This window comes from Apostichopus japonicus, chromosome 9 (genome assembly GCF_037975245.1).
Source record: "Apostichopus japonicus isolate 1M-3 chromosome 9, ASM3797524v1, whole genome shotgun sequence".
Lineage (NCBI taxonomy): Eukaryota > Metazoa > Echinodermata > Holothuroidea > Aspidochirotida > Stichopodidae > Apostichopus > Apostichopus japonicus.
Window position 1 is genome coordinate 28,309,668 of NC_092569.1, and position 17,130 is coordinate 28,326,797.

Sequence of the window (17,130 nt, forward strand, 5' to 3'; positions counted from 1 at the left end):
CATGTAACGACTTCAGCCCCGATCATTGTATGTAAAGTGGGATAGGCTAGGCATACCGCTGCAATAAAGTGTGGTAGGCTTAGTGATTATGCTCGATTTGATGAGCAACAGACATTGTTAATGTTATGAGTATTTCTTGCGACGTTTATATACACAAAAAGAAGAAAAAAGAGTAGTTTCTGTTCAAATTTATCTGATGGAAAGAGAATTTAACCAGCGTCACCATGTAGGTAGTTTGATGGTTACACTCTTAATTATACTAACAAATGAAAATGTACTTTTGAGAGTGTCGTAAGTAACCGCTCTTTCAACGAGCGAATTAAGCCTCTTTCAGAGAGAATTCTTGCAAGTTATTTTTTTGTTAAATTTATATAAATCTTTCTTAAAGAGTGAAATTCACCCCTACCCTTGCAACGTTTCATTATTCTGGGCACTCTCAAAGAGTGAATTTCAACTTTTCGACATTAAGAGGCTGCATAAAACTGGACACCTATGTGTTATTTGAAAAAGCTTGCAACAGTTAGTAAAAAACAACAACAATAATTTATAGTCATAATGGAAGAATTTATACGGTGATCAATGGTATATGTCGATCTGTACAATAATTATAATCACAACTCCATCTAATAAGTTAAATCTATTGTAGGAAAAGCAATAGATTTCTGTCTATGTCATGTTAGATATATTCTCAACAATTATATCGTTAAGCTAGCTGACGTTCTATAAACTGCCACAGGCGGCTAACTTCTATACGGTCACATTGCAAATATCATTAAATATTCAATAGTCTAGAAATTGTTCCCATAGTAACCTTGTCAAACCTTAAATAACCCTAATCCTTTGTCGTAGACTGAGTGGGATTTAAAATTATATTCGGCAACACTGTTAAGTTTAATCTATGACAGAACGTATTATCACAAAAGTGACCCTTTATCAAAGCATGTTGAATTTCAGTGTTTAATGTATATTCATTCATACTTAGTAAAGATTCCTAAATCCTATTGGTCCATTCAGGTCAGCTGACCGTTGTTAATCCTGTGAGTAACGCACGGTAAAATTAAGGGGCATCACTTTAATAAATCTTTGGTTATATGTAACCAAAAATGTTTTGTTTTATGATTTTCCCCCCACACAAATGGTAGTGTATGAATGAACGGGGTTAATCAACGGTCTAGCGTGCGTTACTCACATGATTAATGCACTCCGGGTGTTAATGCTATTGCTGGATGCACTCGGGCTCCGCCCTCGTGCATCGCTTGCATTATCCCCCGATCGTGCATTAATCATGTGAGTAACGCACGCTAGACCGTTGATTAACCCCTTATTTGTGTCGAAAATATGTATATATATATATATATATATATATATATATATATATATATATATTTTTTTTTTTAATTTTGACATCATTGTCAGTAAAGCGGGATGGACATTATTGTGAGGAGCAAACCATAATCTGATAGGAGATGCCATCTTGATAGTCTTTTCGAATGATACATATCGTAATTGTCATGTTGGACATTTATCCTTTGTGTCGTATTTTCAAGTTTATGTGTACAAAACCGAGAACAAAACTTCTTTTCCTGATAGAAGAATTTATAGACGTTATGGTGGAGAGGGGAAACAAATTGGGAAATAGTATTACCAAACAAACGTCAAATTTGCACTAAAGTATATTCTCAATAATTCATCTCCAATACCGTACATTGCGTACAATACATCTCTAATAACAATTATCAGACATTTATCAGACAATATTATATATCAGCTGTTTTCTTTCAGCTCGCGAGTACAAGCTGCCGATTGCTGAGATGCGGGACCAACAGCGAACGCCACACGAAACGACTCCTCCCTCATCCCCTGTACACCACGACCACGACCATGACATAAGCGAAAGAACAAATACCACACCAGCAATTGTTCTGAACCAGAACAAAGGATCCAAGGCGTGTTGCTTCTGTTGGTGTTGCTGCTGCAGCTGTTCTTGGTAAGTTTTCTCTAATATCGATCTTTGACTGTTCGACGTGAAGGGGGTGGAGAGGAAGGGAGGGGAGGGGAAGGGGAGGGATTGGTGGGAAGGGAGGGGATTATGTATATTATGTTAGTGCTGTTGCAGCTGTTCTTGGTAAGTTTTCTCTAATATCGATCTTTGACTGTTCGAGGTGAAGGGGAGTGGAAGGGGAAGGGAGGGGAGGGGAGGGGAAGGGAGGGATTGGTGGGAAGGGAAGGGATTATGTTTATTATGTTAGTGCTGTTGCAGCTGTTCTTGGTAAGTTTTCTCTAATATCGATCTTTGACTGTTCGAGGTGAAGGGGGTGGAGAGGAAGGGAGGGGAGGGGAAGGGGAGGGATTGGTGGGAAGGGAAGGGATTATGTTTATTATGTTAGTGCTGTTGCAGCTGTTCTTGGTAGGTTTTCTCTAATATCGATCTTTGACTGTTCGATGTGAAGGGAAGTGGAGAGGAAGGGGAGGGAGGGGGAGGGGGAGAGGAAGGGAGGGAAGGGGATTGGTGGGAAGGGGGGGATTATGTATATTATGTTAGTGCTGTTGCAGCTGTTCTTGGTAAGTTTTCTCTAATGTCGATCTTTGACTGTTCGATGTGAAGGGAAGTGGAGAGGAAGGGAAGGGGAGGGAGAGGGGGGACGAGGGGGGATTGGTGGGAAGGGGGGATAATGTCTATTATGTAAGTGTTGTTGCTGCTGTTCTTGGAGGGAAGGAGGGAGTGAGGATGGGTTGATTATACCTGGTGAGATGGTAGGGAAGTAGACCCGGGCCATATACCCGGGGTCCAATGTCCATAAGGGCTACCGGGAAGAAAAAAAACACACACATTGCCAAATAGAAAGATCGGCTGGAGCAATCGATATATGCCAGTTTAATTCGATATATGTCAATTTAGATCGCCACATGTCAATTTTATTCGACATCTACCAGTTTCTGGTTGACTTTATACCAATTTAAATCGACATACATCGATTTATATTTGACATTTACCAATTTAAATCGGTATACATCGATTTATATTTGACATATACCAATTTAAATCGACATACATCGATTTATATTTGACATAATTATACCAATTTAAATCGACATACATCGATTTATATTTGACATTTACCAATTTAAATCGGTATATGTCAATTAAATTCGACTTTATACCAGGTGAGTTCGACTTGTGGCCTATATACCAGTTTCAATCAGTTGGTGTCTATTTATACTGTTATCCGCCGATTTAAGTTGCCTTATATCGGCTATTCCTCGTGATCTGATACAGATGGCCCCTCATAATAGGCAGTGCCTGTATCGGACCTTATGGATGTGACTGATCCCATGCACACGATATTGTTTAAGAAATTGTTCAAGTCCTCGTAACTGACTTTTATGGGCGCAGTAAAGCTCATTTAGTTTAACAGGTTTATCAACATAAGGGCTGGTCCTTCTTGGCTGAACAAATAATAGGCTTGATTTCTGAAACAAGCTGTGGAACTATGAATTTCTAGTTTGGTTTTTGGATTGAGCTAGCCAGGTTTATGTTCTCGTGCTTGGTTTTAGTTTTTAGAAGCTTTCAGTAGGTATATGTTATTCACAGTTTGTCGGACAATTTGTCGTTAATAAAGAAAATACTTGGGTTTGCATTGCAACATTGCAACAGTGTATGTGATCTGGGTAAGCCAACGTCATCCAAACCCTGTGTATATGGTTTAGTTGTTATTATACTTTGTCATTCAGTAGACTAATTTATACGAATAATATGAAATTATATCGATATAATTTCCTCCATTTCATGCAGTTTCTTCCAATTTAATGGAAGAATTTGGATGAACCTTTCCGCTATCATTTTTCCACCTTATGAGAAACATGCTAACCCTGGAAACAATTGTAAAATAGGCTCTGAACTTCGCTCTCATACCATTTTTTTTTTCTCGTGGCACCTAGTTTCTACTTTTTGTCGATCGAGTGATGTACCAGGATTAATTCCTTATTTCTTTTTCAAGTATTTCTTAGGTATTACGGATATTCACCACCCATGTACTTTTTAGTCTAATTTAGTCAAACAACTTATATTTATTTTTACAGAATTTAGGAACCTATGTCTGCATATTGTGTATAGTCATATATTTGGTATTGTTTTTTCCCTCTCGATTATCGTAAAATATTTTGATATTTCAGTTCTTTGGTTCTAAACATGTTTCCCCTTCCCTTCGACTCCATGACCTTCCAAAGTTAGATTTACCTTTGGCGGTTCACTAGTCATCTTAAATTGCTTGCTATTTTTAACTTTTGTTTATGACAGAATAAAGATTAAGGTATAGTTTATTAATGAAAACCTTTTTTTTACTTCATATATATATATATTATAAAACGGAAATACTGTTACCTTTCCATTTTTTTCCTAAGTACGTCAGAAGTAATGTCAGTGACGTATAAATGTGACATATTACGTCATCGGAGATGTTACAGGTGTCTCTCATCGTAAAGGTAACGTAACGAACTAATCCGCGATGATAAAATATCATAGAAATATAAAAGCTGTGACGTCAGTATCCCAAAACACAGTCTTAATGACTTTACACTATAAGCTCCCTTGCTCAAAGCAAGAAACGCAATTTAACAGTTCCTATATCCGTGATATGCTGTGAATCAAAACCACGATAAAGCATTGTTTTCTGTTGCCATGGTGATGCGTAAATTTCAAAGCACAGGCTATCATTTAATGAGCAAAGAACTAAATTGTGAAGGATTTCCAAAGGTTGTGATATAAACGTTTTTTCGGCATGTATCTAGGTTTAAAATCAGTCACTTTTTCATTAAAGTCACGATATATATATATATATATATATATATATATTTATATATATATATATATATATATCTATATATATATATAATATATATTTTATGGTTATTTATATTGTCATTGTCATATAGGACCTGTCAATATCCCTCCACTTCATCCTCTTCTACCCCTCTTGCTGAATAAATGTACACCATAAACGGAAATATCATTAGCATAAATGTATAGTTTACTCCAAAACCCTGAAGGTGTTCAAACTTTATTGGTTGGTGCCCCCAATTCTCACCACCTTCATCTTGGCGACAGTCCAGTGGTGGATGTTGTGTCCTGCTGGATGTGTTCACGTGGAGGAGATATCCCCATCTTGTCGAGTAAGGATGCTATTTGCAAAATAGTGTTACATTATGCAATATCGGCATTTTATTCTCTTCGAATTTTATTAGCGACCTTCCAAACTTTTGTTTTAGCGACTCGACACCCACTCTGAATAGTACCAAGGTTCTCATATATTTTCTATATTAAGTTGGGTCACTCGGCGGCGATTTTACCAAATATAAACCTCATAACAAGATAGCAAACAATCAAAGTTAGACAATCTATTAAAATGTCTTTTCTTCAACTTAATATTTCAGTAATGAAGAAGTTCGAGAAAGGTATTTCATCGTCCATTTGTAAATGTTATTAATTAAACAACAAGAGTAATCAGATAATGCCAAAGTGTGACTATTTACTAGTTTCTATTCTTTGTAATTTTCTTGAATCCGATACCTTTTTAAAGTTTTCTTCGCTTTTGGTTTTTATAAGTTTAGGATAAGGTGTTTACACGGTTCACACGAAACCCAATGTCATCATTAGGTCATAATAAAAGCTTCAATATTTAAGATTAATTATTTGCGTAACTCAGCTTCTTTACAAAAATATATACATAATAATAATAATAATAATAATGATAACAATAATGATAATGATGATGATGATGATGATTATTATGATGATGATGGTTGTGGTGGTGGTGATAGTGATGATTAAGGTGATGATGATGATGATGGTGGTGATGATGATGGTGATGGTGATGGTGACGATCTTACACAATATTTCCCTTCCAGTTTGAAGAAAAGACCTTTGGAAACATAGTTTCTTCGTTGCAAGTCACATTAATTGTTTTAAGCATCTTAAGTTGTGTTTTCTAAAGCGTTTGTTTTCGTTCGGTCAAACTGCACAAGTGTAACACCTTGAACTAAATCAGTCACACAGCGTCTCTGTAACTTACTTTTTTCCCCTCTTTGTTTTTTATTTTGATTGATTAATATTTCATTATCGAAAGTACGAATCTGAAGGTACAATGATATGCAATTCAGTAAGAGAATACACACTTGAATTCCACTTTGAAGATTACGTAAGCATCGAAAATAAGTACACTGATCACGGCGCTCTCTCTCTCTCTCTATATATATATTAATTAAACAATGTTAGCCTAATTTTAGACCGCACATCCTATAACTCCCAAGAGCATATATATGAATACTGTATAAGGTTCACAAGTGGTGTTAAGGATATACTACAGTAGAGTCGTTAGAGTATAGATTGTACTTCTTACGCAAAGGAGAGTTGCTGGTAGCCTATAACTATACGAGGGCTTCGTTGAAAGGTTTCGCTTGCATACTACTACTTTCATAATAGATTTGGTACGAGGACTGACCATGTTTACAGGCAGATGTACACACACGTAATAACCTTTGTCCTATATGTGGTAGATACAGGACTATATGATACACAACTCTTACGAGAATGCAAAAATGTCTTACTGCATCTGGTAGATATGATGAATTGAATACAAGCTGAAAACTTGAGTAAGTCTATTTATGACATCACCGAGACCGCTTATGTTTTAATTGTTCGTTATTTTTGCTGTATTGTTCTTTTTCCTGAATAGAGTTAGGCCTGTAAGGTTTCAACTGACTTCTGTAGTGGCATAATATCTCGTTACCTAACATTTGAAATCTTGTTATATAACTTTACCCACTATATAGGTCATATATAGGCTATATATACTCCATTTCATTAAAAAAAAGTCTGTTTAAAGCATCTCTTTTGAGATCCGGCTTTAGGAATCACAAATGACTTCGAGTTGGTTAGAATCATGTTTGATCTCTAGAGTAAGGCAAATATGTCACCAAAACCAGAACTAGTATTGTTCGATACAGGTGACAAACGCCTACAGTGGAATCCTGACCTTCCTTACCGGTTTCGAACCTCTGGACATACAATCAGCGTCCATAGCCTAGTGGTTAGGGTGTCCGCATATAAAGCAGGAGGCCCGGGTTCGAATCCCGTGGAGGCTGGAAGTTTTTTCACTATTCTAAATTTTATATACATATATATATATATATATATACATATATATATATATATATAAAATTTAGAACAAACACCCTTTTTAATGTTTTACATCAATTCGGCGCATAAATTGGACACGTGTTATACCTCTAACACGTTGTCATAGTAACAGAACTACATGACATAATTGATATAAAAAAAAATTGCGCTGATGTTTGAGAAGAAATGCTTGTGAATTTGTTTCAGGATTAAATAACCTTTTAAAGTTAATTTACGGATCATGGTATTTCGTATGATTTGGGGCTTGTGTACGGTATGCATAGCACCTCATGCTGGTTACGACAATATCATGCATCTTGCATCGTGCTGTGTAGTTTGCAAGTTGGGTTGAATCCCTCATGAATTATAAAGTTGCAATTTATCCAAGTAACAACCGTAGCAGAGCACCCCAGTTTTCAGTAATAGTAATCTGGCAAGATGCCCTATACCTAATTGGTTTTCATGTCAATGCATCTATACCTCCTTTGACGAAAAAGGTCTGCGCACAACCGTAGCGAATCCGTGACGACGTGCCTTTTATACCACAAAACTCTTTATATGTGCACAAACTTGGACTCAGTTTTTCGTGTTATCACAAAACCGTGGCATTTTAGAGAACGGACCCGACTTGTGGTGTAAGCACAAATCGTAGATAAATGTCTTCAAACTGGCCCAACATTGGTTGTCAACACAAACCTATGAGCTACTTAGGTAGCTGTATAGGACAATGGACTCGACCTAATCTGTTTTTTTTTAATAACCTAATGAGGTTATGTACGAAAACGTACGTGACTTGCACATAGCCTATATAGTGTTAGCAGAAGCATTTAGTGTGGGACATATACGAAAGCTGACTCGACAAGCACAAAACTGTTTGTACGACAGCACCGCAGCAACGTTCTGGATATCTGGTATAAATATACACACTCCTTCACAGACAGAGGGGGTTCATATTCAGGTTGCGGACCCTATTGCTCCCCCCCTTTTTTTCAAATCAATGTATACCCTAAACTTAGCTCATGATACCCCTCAACAATAGAATTCTTCTGAGGACGTGGTGATTCTTTTAAAATGACGTCTGAGGACCTGAAATTCCTTTGTTCAAGTCCTCAGTCAGAACACAAAACAGGTGCACGCACACGCACATAAAACTCCCCAATTCTGATATGTTTTAAGTCTTAATGTCAAGAGAAAACCGTGAGTTTATTCACAAAAATGGACTCGGCTATTGAGGGTAAATATAAAACTACCGGGAGGTGACGTATATGAAGCCTGACTATACGTACGTGAATAGTGTTAGCAAAAAAAAAACAATTTTTAAGGTTACTGTACGAAACAGATAGTATGTATAGTGCTATCAACACACCGTATATATGTACACGAATAGGAACCTAGCTTGTTGGGTAAGCGGACAAACGTGACTCCGGATAACCTCATGTTCCGCAATCCCGAAAATAAGACACTTTATTATCATATATATTTAAACTGCCGAACCGTGAAGTGAACGCGAAGTATCACTGTGAAGTCAGCTCACTACATATTATATGCTGGGCTTGGAAAATATAAAACTAAGGCTATCCAGCATATAACTATAAAAAATTACATATTTATAAAGATTATAATGCCATTTCACAACAAGTGAATCGTATATGTACAAAGCTAAATCCATCTCAAACTGACACACATTTAGGTTACAAATAAGTTCCTTTCGATTGATAGCAAGTATAGCTGGGATCTTGGTTTGTATATTAAAGGTTTGCTTCACCTTCAGATGACCTATGCGACATCGCATGCATGGTTACGCTCAAGCCTAACACCTATATGTCAAGAAAAAAAAAAGAAAGTTTGTTATACTTTGATAGACCAGACCCACCCGCAGTATACCGTTTGCAAAAAACGGAATATCGCATACCGGTATGTAATTAGTCTGTAATTGTAATTCTATGCTAGCATACTGATTCTTGTACTCGGAATTGCCCTAGTGTATGTGTATTCGAACATGGTACTCGGATCATTTTTAATAGGTGTAAAATTACTCGTTCCCATGCATGTATAGACTTTTACTAATACACGTACTCATAAAAAGAGAAATTCTTCTTGTACTCGTGCTGATGCTGTTGAATAGCTATAGTAGTAGAACCATACGTGCATGTATAGTCTGTTATATAACGTATGTAATATATTATATATGTAACAAAGAGTGTAGCCAGGAAACGTCTAGGTATTCGCGAGAACTACATTTGTTTGTTACAGCTTGAACAATTTCGAACTCTTGTATTTTGCTTGAAATTCCGGGCTTTTGTGGATGTTGGGTATTGCTTGGTTAAACGTTTAAAGATAAAAGATGGCGCCCTTTTAGTAATTCCATCACAAACGATGAGTACTAGCATTTTAGATGAGCTATTCTAAATCATCTGTCGTTGTATTTCGCCCTCTATACTTTGTGTGGAAATTCTATATTACTGCACAGTTAGTTTGTAATAATATGAACATTTTTATTTATAAAAGAATAAAAACATAAGCGTACAGGATACGTCTGATGGAAACTGACAGTATGGTACAAACAGGCTGATATATAATTTCCAATCAAGAAAAATATGAACGCAATTAAAATTAAATAAAAGCATTTCTCGAACGGGCAGAAACTTTTATTCTACGATGTAAGCATACATGTTTGTGGGGAATCATATGGTTTAAACTTATACCATACGTCGCGAGCTAATCCAATTGACAGTTTTGGGCTGACATAACATTGTGGACATAAAGAACAAGATGAACAGATACAACAACAGCAACAACGAAATAAAAATAAAAAAAAATAAAAAAACCGTGAACTTAATAAAAAAAGAAAAAAAAAGAGAAAAATCTTTCGGTGGGTGAAACCCACAATCTAGCATGTACCTTAGTTTCAATGCTTTTACAATACCACTATAGACTTGTTCAATTTCGATAACGAGAGTGTACACTAAACGTACCTGGCGTACTTATTCACCCCCGCCGCCCCCCACCCCTAGTATTCTTGTACTCTCGCATAAGGCCCTTTTAATGGTACTGGTCTAAGAATGTGAATGTTCTATTTTTGCATTTGCATGTAGTAAATGTTAACACAAATTTGGTCTGTAATCGCTCACAAACATTTAATGGATAACTTGTGTTTTTTTCTTTCTTTAACTGAACTTTTTATGTCCCACGTGAAATTTTTAAAGCACTTCTACTGACAGTATGCGCAGTATGAGCAGTACGAACAGTATATGAACAGTATGTGCAATATGAACAGTATGTGCAATATGAACAGTACTGACAGTATTAGCAGTATGAACAGTATGAACAGTATGAACAGTACTGACGATGTGCGCAGTATGAACAGTATGAACAGTACTGACAGTATTAGTAGTATGAACAGTATGAGCAGTATGAACAGTACTGACGGTGTGCGCAGTATGAACAGTATGAACAGTACTGACAGTATTAGCAGTATGACCAGTATGAGCAGTACTGACAGTATTAGCAGTATGAACAGTATGAGCAGTATGAACAGTACTGACGGTGTGCGCAGTTTGAACAGTATGAACAGTACTGACAGTATTAGTAGTATGAACAGTATGAGCAGTATGAACAGTACTGACGGTGTGCGCAGTATGAACAGTATGAACAGTACTGACAGTATTAGCAGTATGAACAGTATGAGCAGTATGAACATTACTGACGGTGTGCGCAGTATGAACAGTATGAACAGTACTGACAGTATTAGTAGTATGAACAGTATGAGCAGTATTAACTGTATGAATTATTATGTTTGTCAGTATCAGACAAAGGCATATAGGAACTGCTCATATTGTCAGGACGAGTGTTTCGAAACATGACATTGGCGGGACAGTCCATTATATAGAGGGGTATTAACATTAGGTAACAGTTCTAATTGGCTGATTCGTATCAAGGAAGTTGGTTGGGTTGATCGATTGCGATTTTTTATAGGTATTTTACAAGTATCTTAAAATGTTGGTTAGATATAATATAATATCACTTAACGCAAAAACTATCTGCGGATATATGCGTGTTAGATTATTCGTATAATTTCAAACAGTTGTGTTACATATCGAATATTGTCATATTAGTCGCCATTATACGTCATTTGCAAAATGTGCTGTTTGCAAGACGCCAGGCTATATTTCGCGTAACTGGGCTAATTAAACAGCCTAACTGTACATTGTTTTGTGTAATGAGTTATTACCATGTTTTGTCATCACCGCCAAACGCTAACGAACAATGGCCTCTATCTGAAAATAACTGATCTAATTAAAAACAAAAATGGGATGATATAGACGAAAACAAGAACGGATTTTACATAAAAACAATATAATTAAAAAAACCTAGTTCAATGTACTTGTACATACATTACTTGCTGTATTTTAGTTAGGTGAACTCTCAAGAAATCCTCGTCAAAACGTAAAGATTAGTCCATTTTCCATTCATAAGAGTATCATTACCCGCATCAATCTGTTCTCTTTGATGAAGATGTATTTCAAAACTAATAAAACATCAGACCTAATTTCAACTTGGAAATGGAGAAAGAAAGAGAGAGAAAAAACCCCATACATTCGACAGAAAGAAATGTAATACATACTAATTTTAAATGGGATTAATAGGTGGGCGTGTGGGGTGGAGGGGGGGGGTGGGTCGCACAATGGCAGGACACAAAAAAGGTGGGAAGACAGATTTAGAGAAAAAGAATTAAGTGTAATAACGAGTAAACGCATGCGCAATGAACATGAAGTTCATTGCGCATGCGTTTACCCTGCGGATACGTTGACATACAGGCCACACTTAGTTAAGTGGAGCAGTTGTAACATGTGCGGGTTTCAGTGCTGTGTCCCAACCGTGAGCTAATACTGCTTCCTTCGAAAGCAAAGAAAACCCGAGACGTACAAGAACCGATAAAGATCTTTTCATTACGATAGTCAATCGCTGTTTCCATGCAGTGCTTGTTGGTGAAACGAGTTTTTACGAACTTTTAGAAAGTTCTTTGAACAATACTTAAACCGATTACATATGAGTATTCATATCTTTGGGATCTATGAAATATTGTGTGTGCTCACGATTTTGCTTTTGCAAGGGGCAGGGAGAAATGAGTTATTTTCTTTTTGTTGGACGTCAGGTGATATATGATAGATGAACAGTAGTCTCAAACCTGACTAGCCTTTGTCATTATTGCCTCAAATTTCACGTATTTACATTACAGAAATAAATAAAACAAAGGACAAAAAAAAAACTGAAAAAAAGGAAAATTATAAATATGTTTTCATTTATATCATAGATAATGAAATTGGTTTCTTTCTATACTACGCAATATATTTACAAATATTTTATTAGCTATTCTTTTGATTCTTCCCCCCCCCCCCCCCCTCTTTCACTAGAGACCTATTTATCCCTTTTCTTATTGAATCCATCAGCCATATTATCTAGTATTACAACATAACATAGATTTTAACGGCCTTCGTGATGTTTATATAACACCATTCGATACGTTCCTTTGATCCCGAGGAGGCGTTAGATTAAATGAAAATAGCAAACGAAGAATAATAACAAATAAAATAAGCTATTAAACTTACTTATTTGTCTATCTATATATAGGCCTATCTATCTATTCAACACGCCTCGTCGGTTACTTTCATGCATCGCATTTTCACTTAAGTTACCGTCATTTTATTTTTTAATCGACGGAAGCCAACAGGTGACACAATTATTTTAATTTGACGGATTGGCGTCTACATGGTTTGGCGTTTTCGAATGAGGAGGTCTGTTATGCGCCCATAATAATGAAAAGCTTGCCACGAAATGTTGGAATATCGACTTCATTCTAAAAGCAACTTGACTTTCTTTTCAATAATAGGTCACAATATAGTTCCGATCACCAATTCAAGCGGTCGAGTGAGCCAAAATCAAAGAGTTTATAATAGGTATGGCTCGTAGAGGCGTGTTATCAGTAGTAAGCACCCTTCAGAAGTTGTTACCACAATGGTGGTGTTTTTAGATGCATTGTGACACAGTGTGCGTTATGCGATATAGCAGTAACACTTGTGATACTGCTCTAGAACACGTCAAATGTGTTAACTATGTAAAAGTTGTAACCTATAGGAAAGATTGAGCTGTTAAGAGTAGATAATTCTGCATCATTAAAATATGATCTAGATAACTAACAAGTGTAATAACTACATGTGTAATATTAGTCGACAGAAATCAGAGAGATAGAGTGGACTATAGTAATGGTAGAGTTCCGGTTTCTTGACGCAAATTGGACTCACGGGCAATACACCAGGACAAACCCGTTAATGACAAAGCAAAAATGGGCTGGATAAGATTTACAAGGCGACCTACGGAAACCAATCTGATTTTTAAGACAAGCAACGGTCACCATGAAAAAAATCTTATAGACGCATCTAGTGAAATACCACAGCAAGCAATCTAGTAATTAAACCCAAACGAGTCTTTAACCAATTAAACGCTGAAGCGCTTTTTTAAACTCCCGAATTACATTCAACGGTTCACTGTTGTCTGTATTTATTTCATTTGCATATTGCAAAAGCCACTTCAATAGTGTGTCATTTTTGTATTAAATGGGGGATTGACCAATTTTTCCTTTGGTATTTCTCGTCACGTAACATCGTAACCCCCCCCCCACCCCACCTGGAATATATTGTTTCAAATAATATTTCCTTTAACTATCATATATTTTCTTTACGTACGATTTTCTTTCCTTCTGTTGTACTTCGCCTCCAATTCTTCGTACCGTATTTATGACCCATACAAGCTTCCATCGACGTTTGGTAATTAAGAAACGAACATTCGTCTAGGCTAAAATAAGACGGTATATTTAACAACATAATAAACAGGTTTTGTACTATTCGTTTCAAAATATCCCCTTCGACTAGCTTCCCCAATCTTAACCGTCAATTTGATTCTCTACAGTGTGCCAAATTTGCGCATAAATAACCCCAGCGAGGTGATCTAATAACTCGCAAGATATATATATATATATAGGATACAGTGTAAGACCGAACAGCCTTGTGGTATTCGGTGGATTGTTAGCGCATAAAACAGTAACTGCTAACGTTCGTGTATGCAGTACGGAATATTACCATCGGATGTAAGTACAGGCTTTTCACTCTGAGAGAGAAACAAGAACCCTCGAAATATCTCTTCGAGACTCCTTCGTTGTAGTTTTTTTTTTAATGATTTTTGCACATTTTGGAAGGACCAGCAGCCTAACACATGGGGCATGAACTTTTTAAAAAGGTATGGACATTTCCTTTTTTTTCAAAATCATTCTTTTCTCTGACATTATTGGTCGATGAATAAATCTCTCAGGTTTATTATGTGTTGTACGTCCAGTGTTAATGTGTGGCGTGCCTGTAGTGTATAGATACATATATATGTATATATGTATGCATGTACAAGCGTTAACAACAGGTAGGCTTACACGGCGTACAGATGCAATTAAGGTCGTGTGTATAAGAACATGTTGTAGTCTACGTACGTGTCGACGATCTTATCGTTATAACTGCTCCGAACTTGATTGGGGTTTTAAGCTTTTCTTTATTTTGTAGATCTAGATCGTGTGACAGCTGATAATCAACATGTAATTAATCACGGTTTGCTTTAGTTTCAATACTGTCTTTCATTTGAATCGTGGAAATGATTCGGGCTACGGTTGCAACGGTGATGGGAATATTTTATTCATCTTACCCAGATGAGCACAGAATGATGCACGTATATATGTCTATATATGCAACGTTGAGACTGTTTCGTGTTGAACGTTAATGTAATATGTAGTAGGCTATATGCGATTTGCTAGGAGGTCTTGTCAATAGGATTCATGGCGAGTACTGTATGTTGCAAGGGGGAATGAATTATATTAGTGTGATGAAGCTGCAGAGGGTTGGTTGTATTTAGTTTGGAGGAGTAAAGTAGATATGAAGATGAAATGTTGACATGTTCTAAGTTAGTTTAACCATATGTCACTTTTAATGAATTTAGATAAATGTATTCTTAAAAAACATGAGATATAACAACTAGCAAGATGGAAGTAAGGGAGTTGATGGAGGGGTGGGGTAGAGTGGGGGGGGGAGTGGGGAGAGGGAGTTGGGTAGGTGGGAGGATACATAGGTTATGGACGAGGGGCGAAGAGGAGTCTTTGCTCATAGGCTGTATCATAATACACTGCCATGCACATTTCAAAGAAAGGTGTTTATAATTCTTGACGTAATGTTAAAAGCATAGCTTTTTCATAGAGAGAGTGTTTTCCGTTTATAATATTACATTTTGTTTTGTTTTGTTTTGTTGTGTGGTGTGGTGTTGTGTGGTGTAATGTGGTGTTGTGTGCTTGGTGTGGTGTTGTATACTTTGTTATGTTATGTCATATCATGTCATTTCATGTCATACCATGTCGTATCATTTCATATAATATCATGCCATGTCATATCATTATATCATATTTTGTTATACTGTGTGGTGTTGTGTTGGGTTGTGTGATGTGGTGTTGGTGTGGTTTTGTGTGGTGTGGTGAGGTGTTGGTGTTGTATACTGTGTCATTTCATGTCATACCATGTCGTGTCATTTCATATAATGTCATGCCATGTCTTATCATTATTTTATATTTTGTTATGCTGTGTGGTGTTATGTGGTGTTGTGAGGTGTTATGTTGTGTGGTGTTGGTGTGGTTTTGTGTGGTGTGGTGTTGGTGTGGTGTTGTATACTGTGTCATTTCATGTCATACCTTGTCGTGTCATTTCATAAAATGTCATTCCATGTCATACCATTATATTATATTCTGTTATGTTGTGTGGTGTTGTGTTGGGATGTGTGGTGTTGGTGTGGTGTGGTGTGGTGTTGGTGTGGTGTTGTATACTGTGTCATTTCATGTCATACCATGTCGTGTCATTTCGTATAATGTCATGCCATGTCTTATCATTATATTATATTTTGTTATGCTGTGTGGTGTTATGTGGTGTTGTGAGGTGTTATGTTGTGTGGTGTTGGTGTGGTTTTGTGTGGTGTGGTGTGGTGTTGGTGTGGTGTTGTATACTGTGTCATTTCATGTCATACCTTGTCGTGTCATTTCATAAAATGTCATTCCATGTCATACCATTATATTATATTCTGTTATGTTGTGTAGTGTTGTGTTGGGATGTGTGGTGTTGGTGTGGTTTTGTGTGGTGTGGTGTTGGTGTGGTGTTGTTTACTGTGTCATATCATATAATGTCATGCCATTGTCATATCATGTCGAGTCAGGTCATATCAATCAGGTTAGGTCTTGTCATTTTATGTAATATCACGTCATGTTATGTTCAAGCATTGAATCACATAAGCTGCGCATACCGTTATATGGCACCCCTCTAGACAGTGGCGTATTACATTTGCATGAGTTTCACCGGACAACATGTAGCCTTTAATGTAATCTATATCCATCCTAGTGTTTGGATATAATATTTAATCCTTTGCATCATGATAACAACACATGTGCCCTTTTTTTCTTTGGTTTGATACCTTACCCAAGTAACCAATGTTTTTTTACTCCGATATAGACATACATTATTTCGTCCAGATTTGACTGATTGAAGTGATTAGCTGAAAATATCGAGATACCATCGGGAAAATATACAAAATGTATAGATATGCCAAACGTGTGTATTTTTGTCTATTATATAGTGTAGACTCGCTGAAGGCATAACTTGTGACGTAAAATATCATCTAGTTATGGTTTCATTTTCAAGAATGAAATAATACAAAAATAATAATAATAATAATAATGGTGATTTATAAATGATTTTAAGACTTTTAAGAATGAGCACATAGTTTGGAATCTTATATCGTTTAGAGGTTAGACAGGTGACCGTCAACTGCCAACGAAATGGGGAAAAAAATAGACACAAACAAAGTGAGAAGAAGACAAAAAACAA

At 36.5% G+C, this 17,130-nt stretch overlaps 1 protein-coding gene across 3 annotated transcripts in view; it reads left to right on the forward strand.

Moving 5' to 3' along the window:
* Window positions 1–17,130, forward strand: part of LOC139973638 (regulator of G-protein signaling rgs-2-like) — a 44,441-nt gene that overhangs the window by 13,444 nt on the left and 13,867 nt on the right. For all 3 annotated transcript variants that reach the window (XM_071980455.1, XM_071980453.1, XM_071980454.1), the window contains exon 2: window positions 1,783–1,987. In XM_071980455.1, the coding sequence (XP_071836556.1) occupies window positions 1,812–1,987 (176 nt within the window). In that variant the 5' untranslated portion in view covers window positions 1,783–1,811. The remainder of the gene's footprint in view (window positions 1–1,782; window positions 1,988–17,130) is intronic.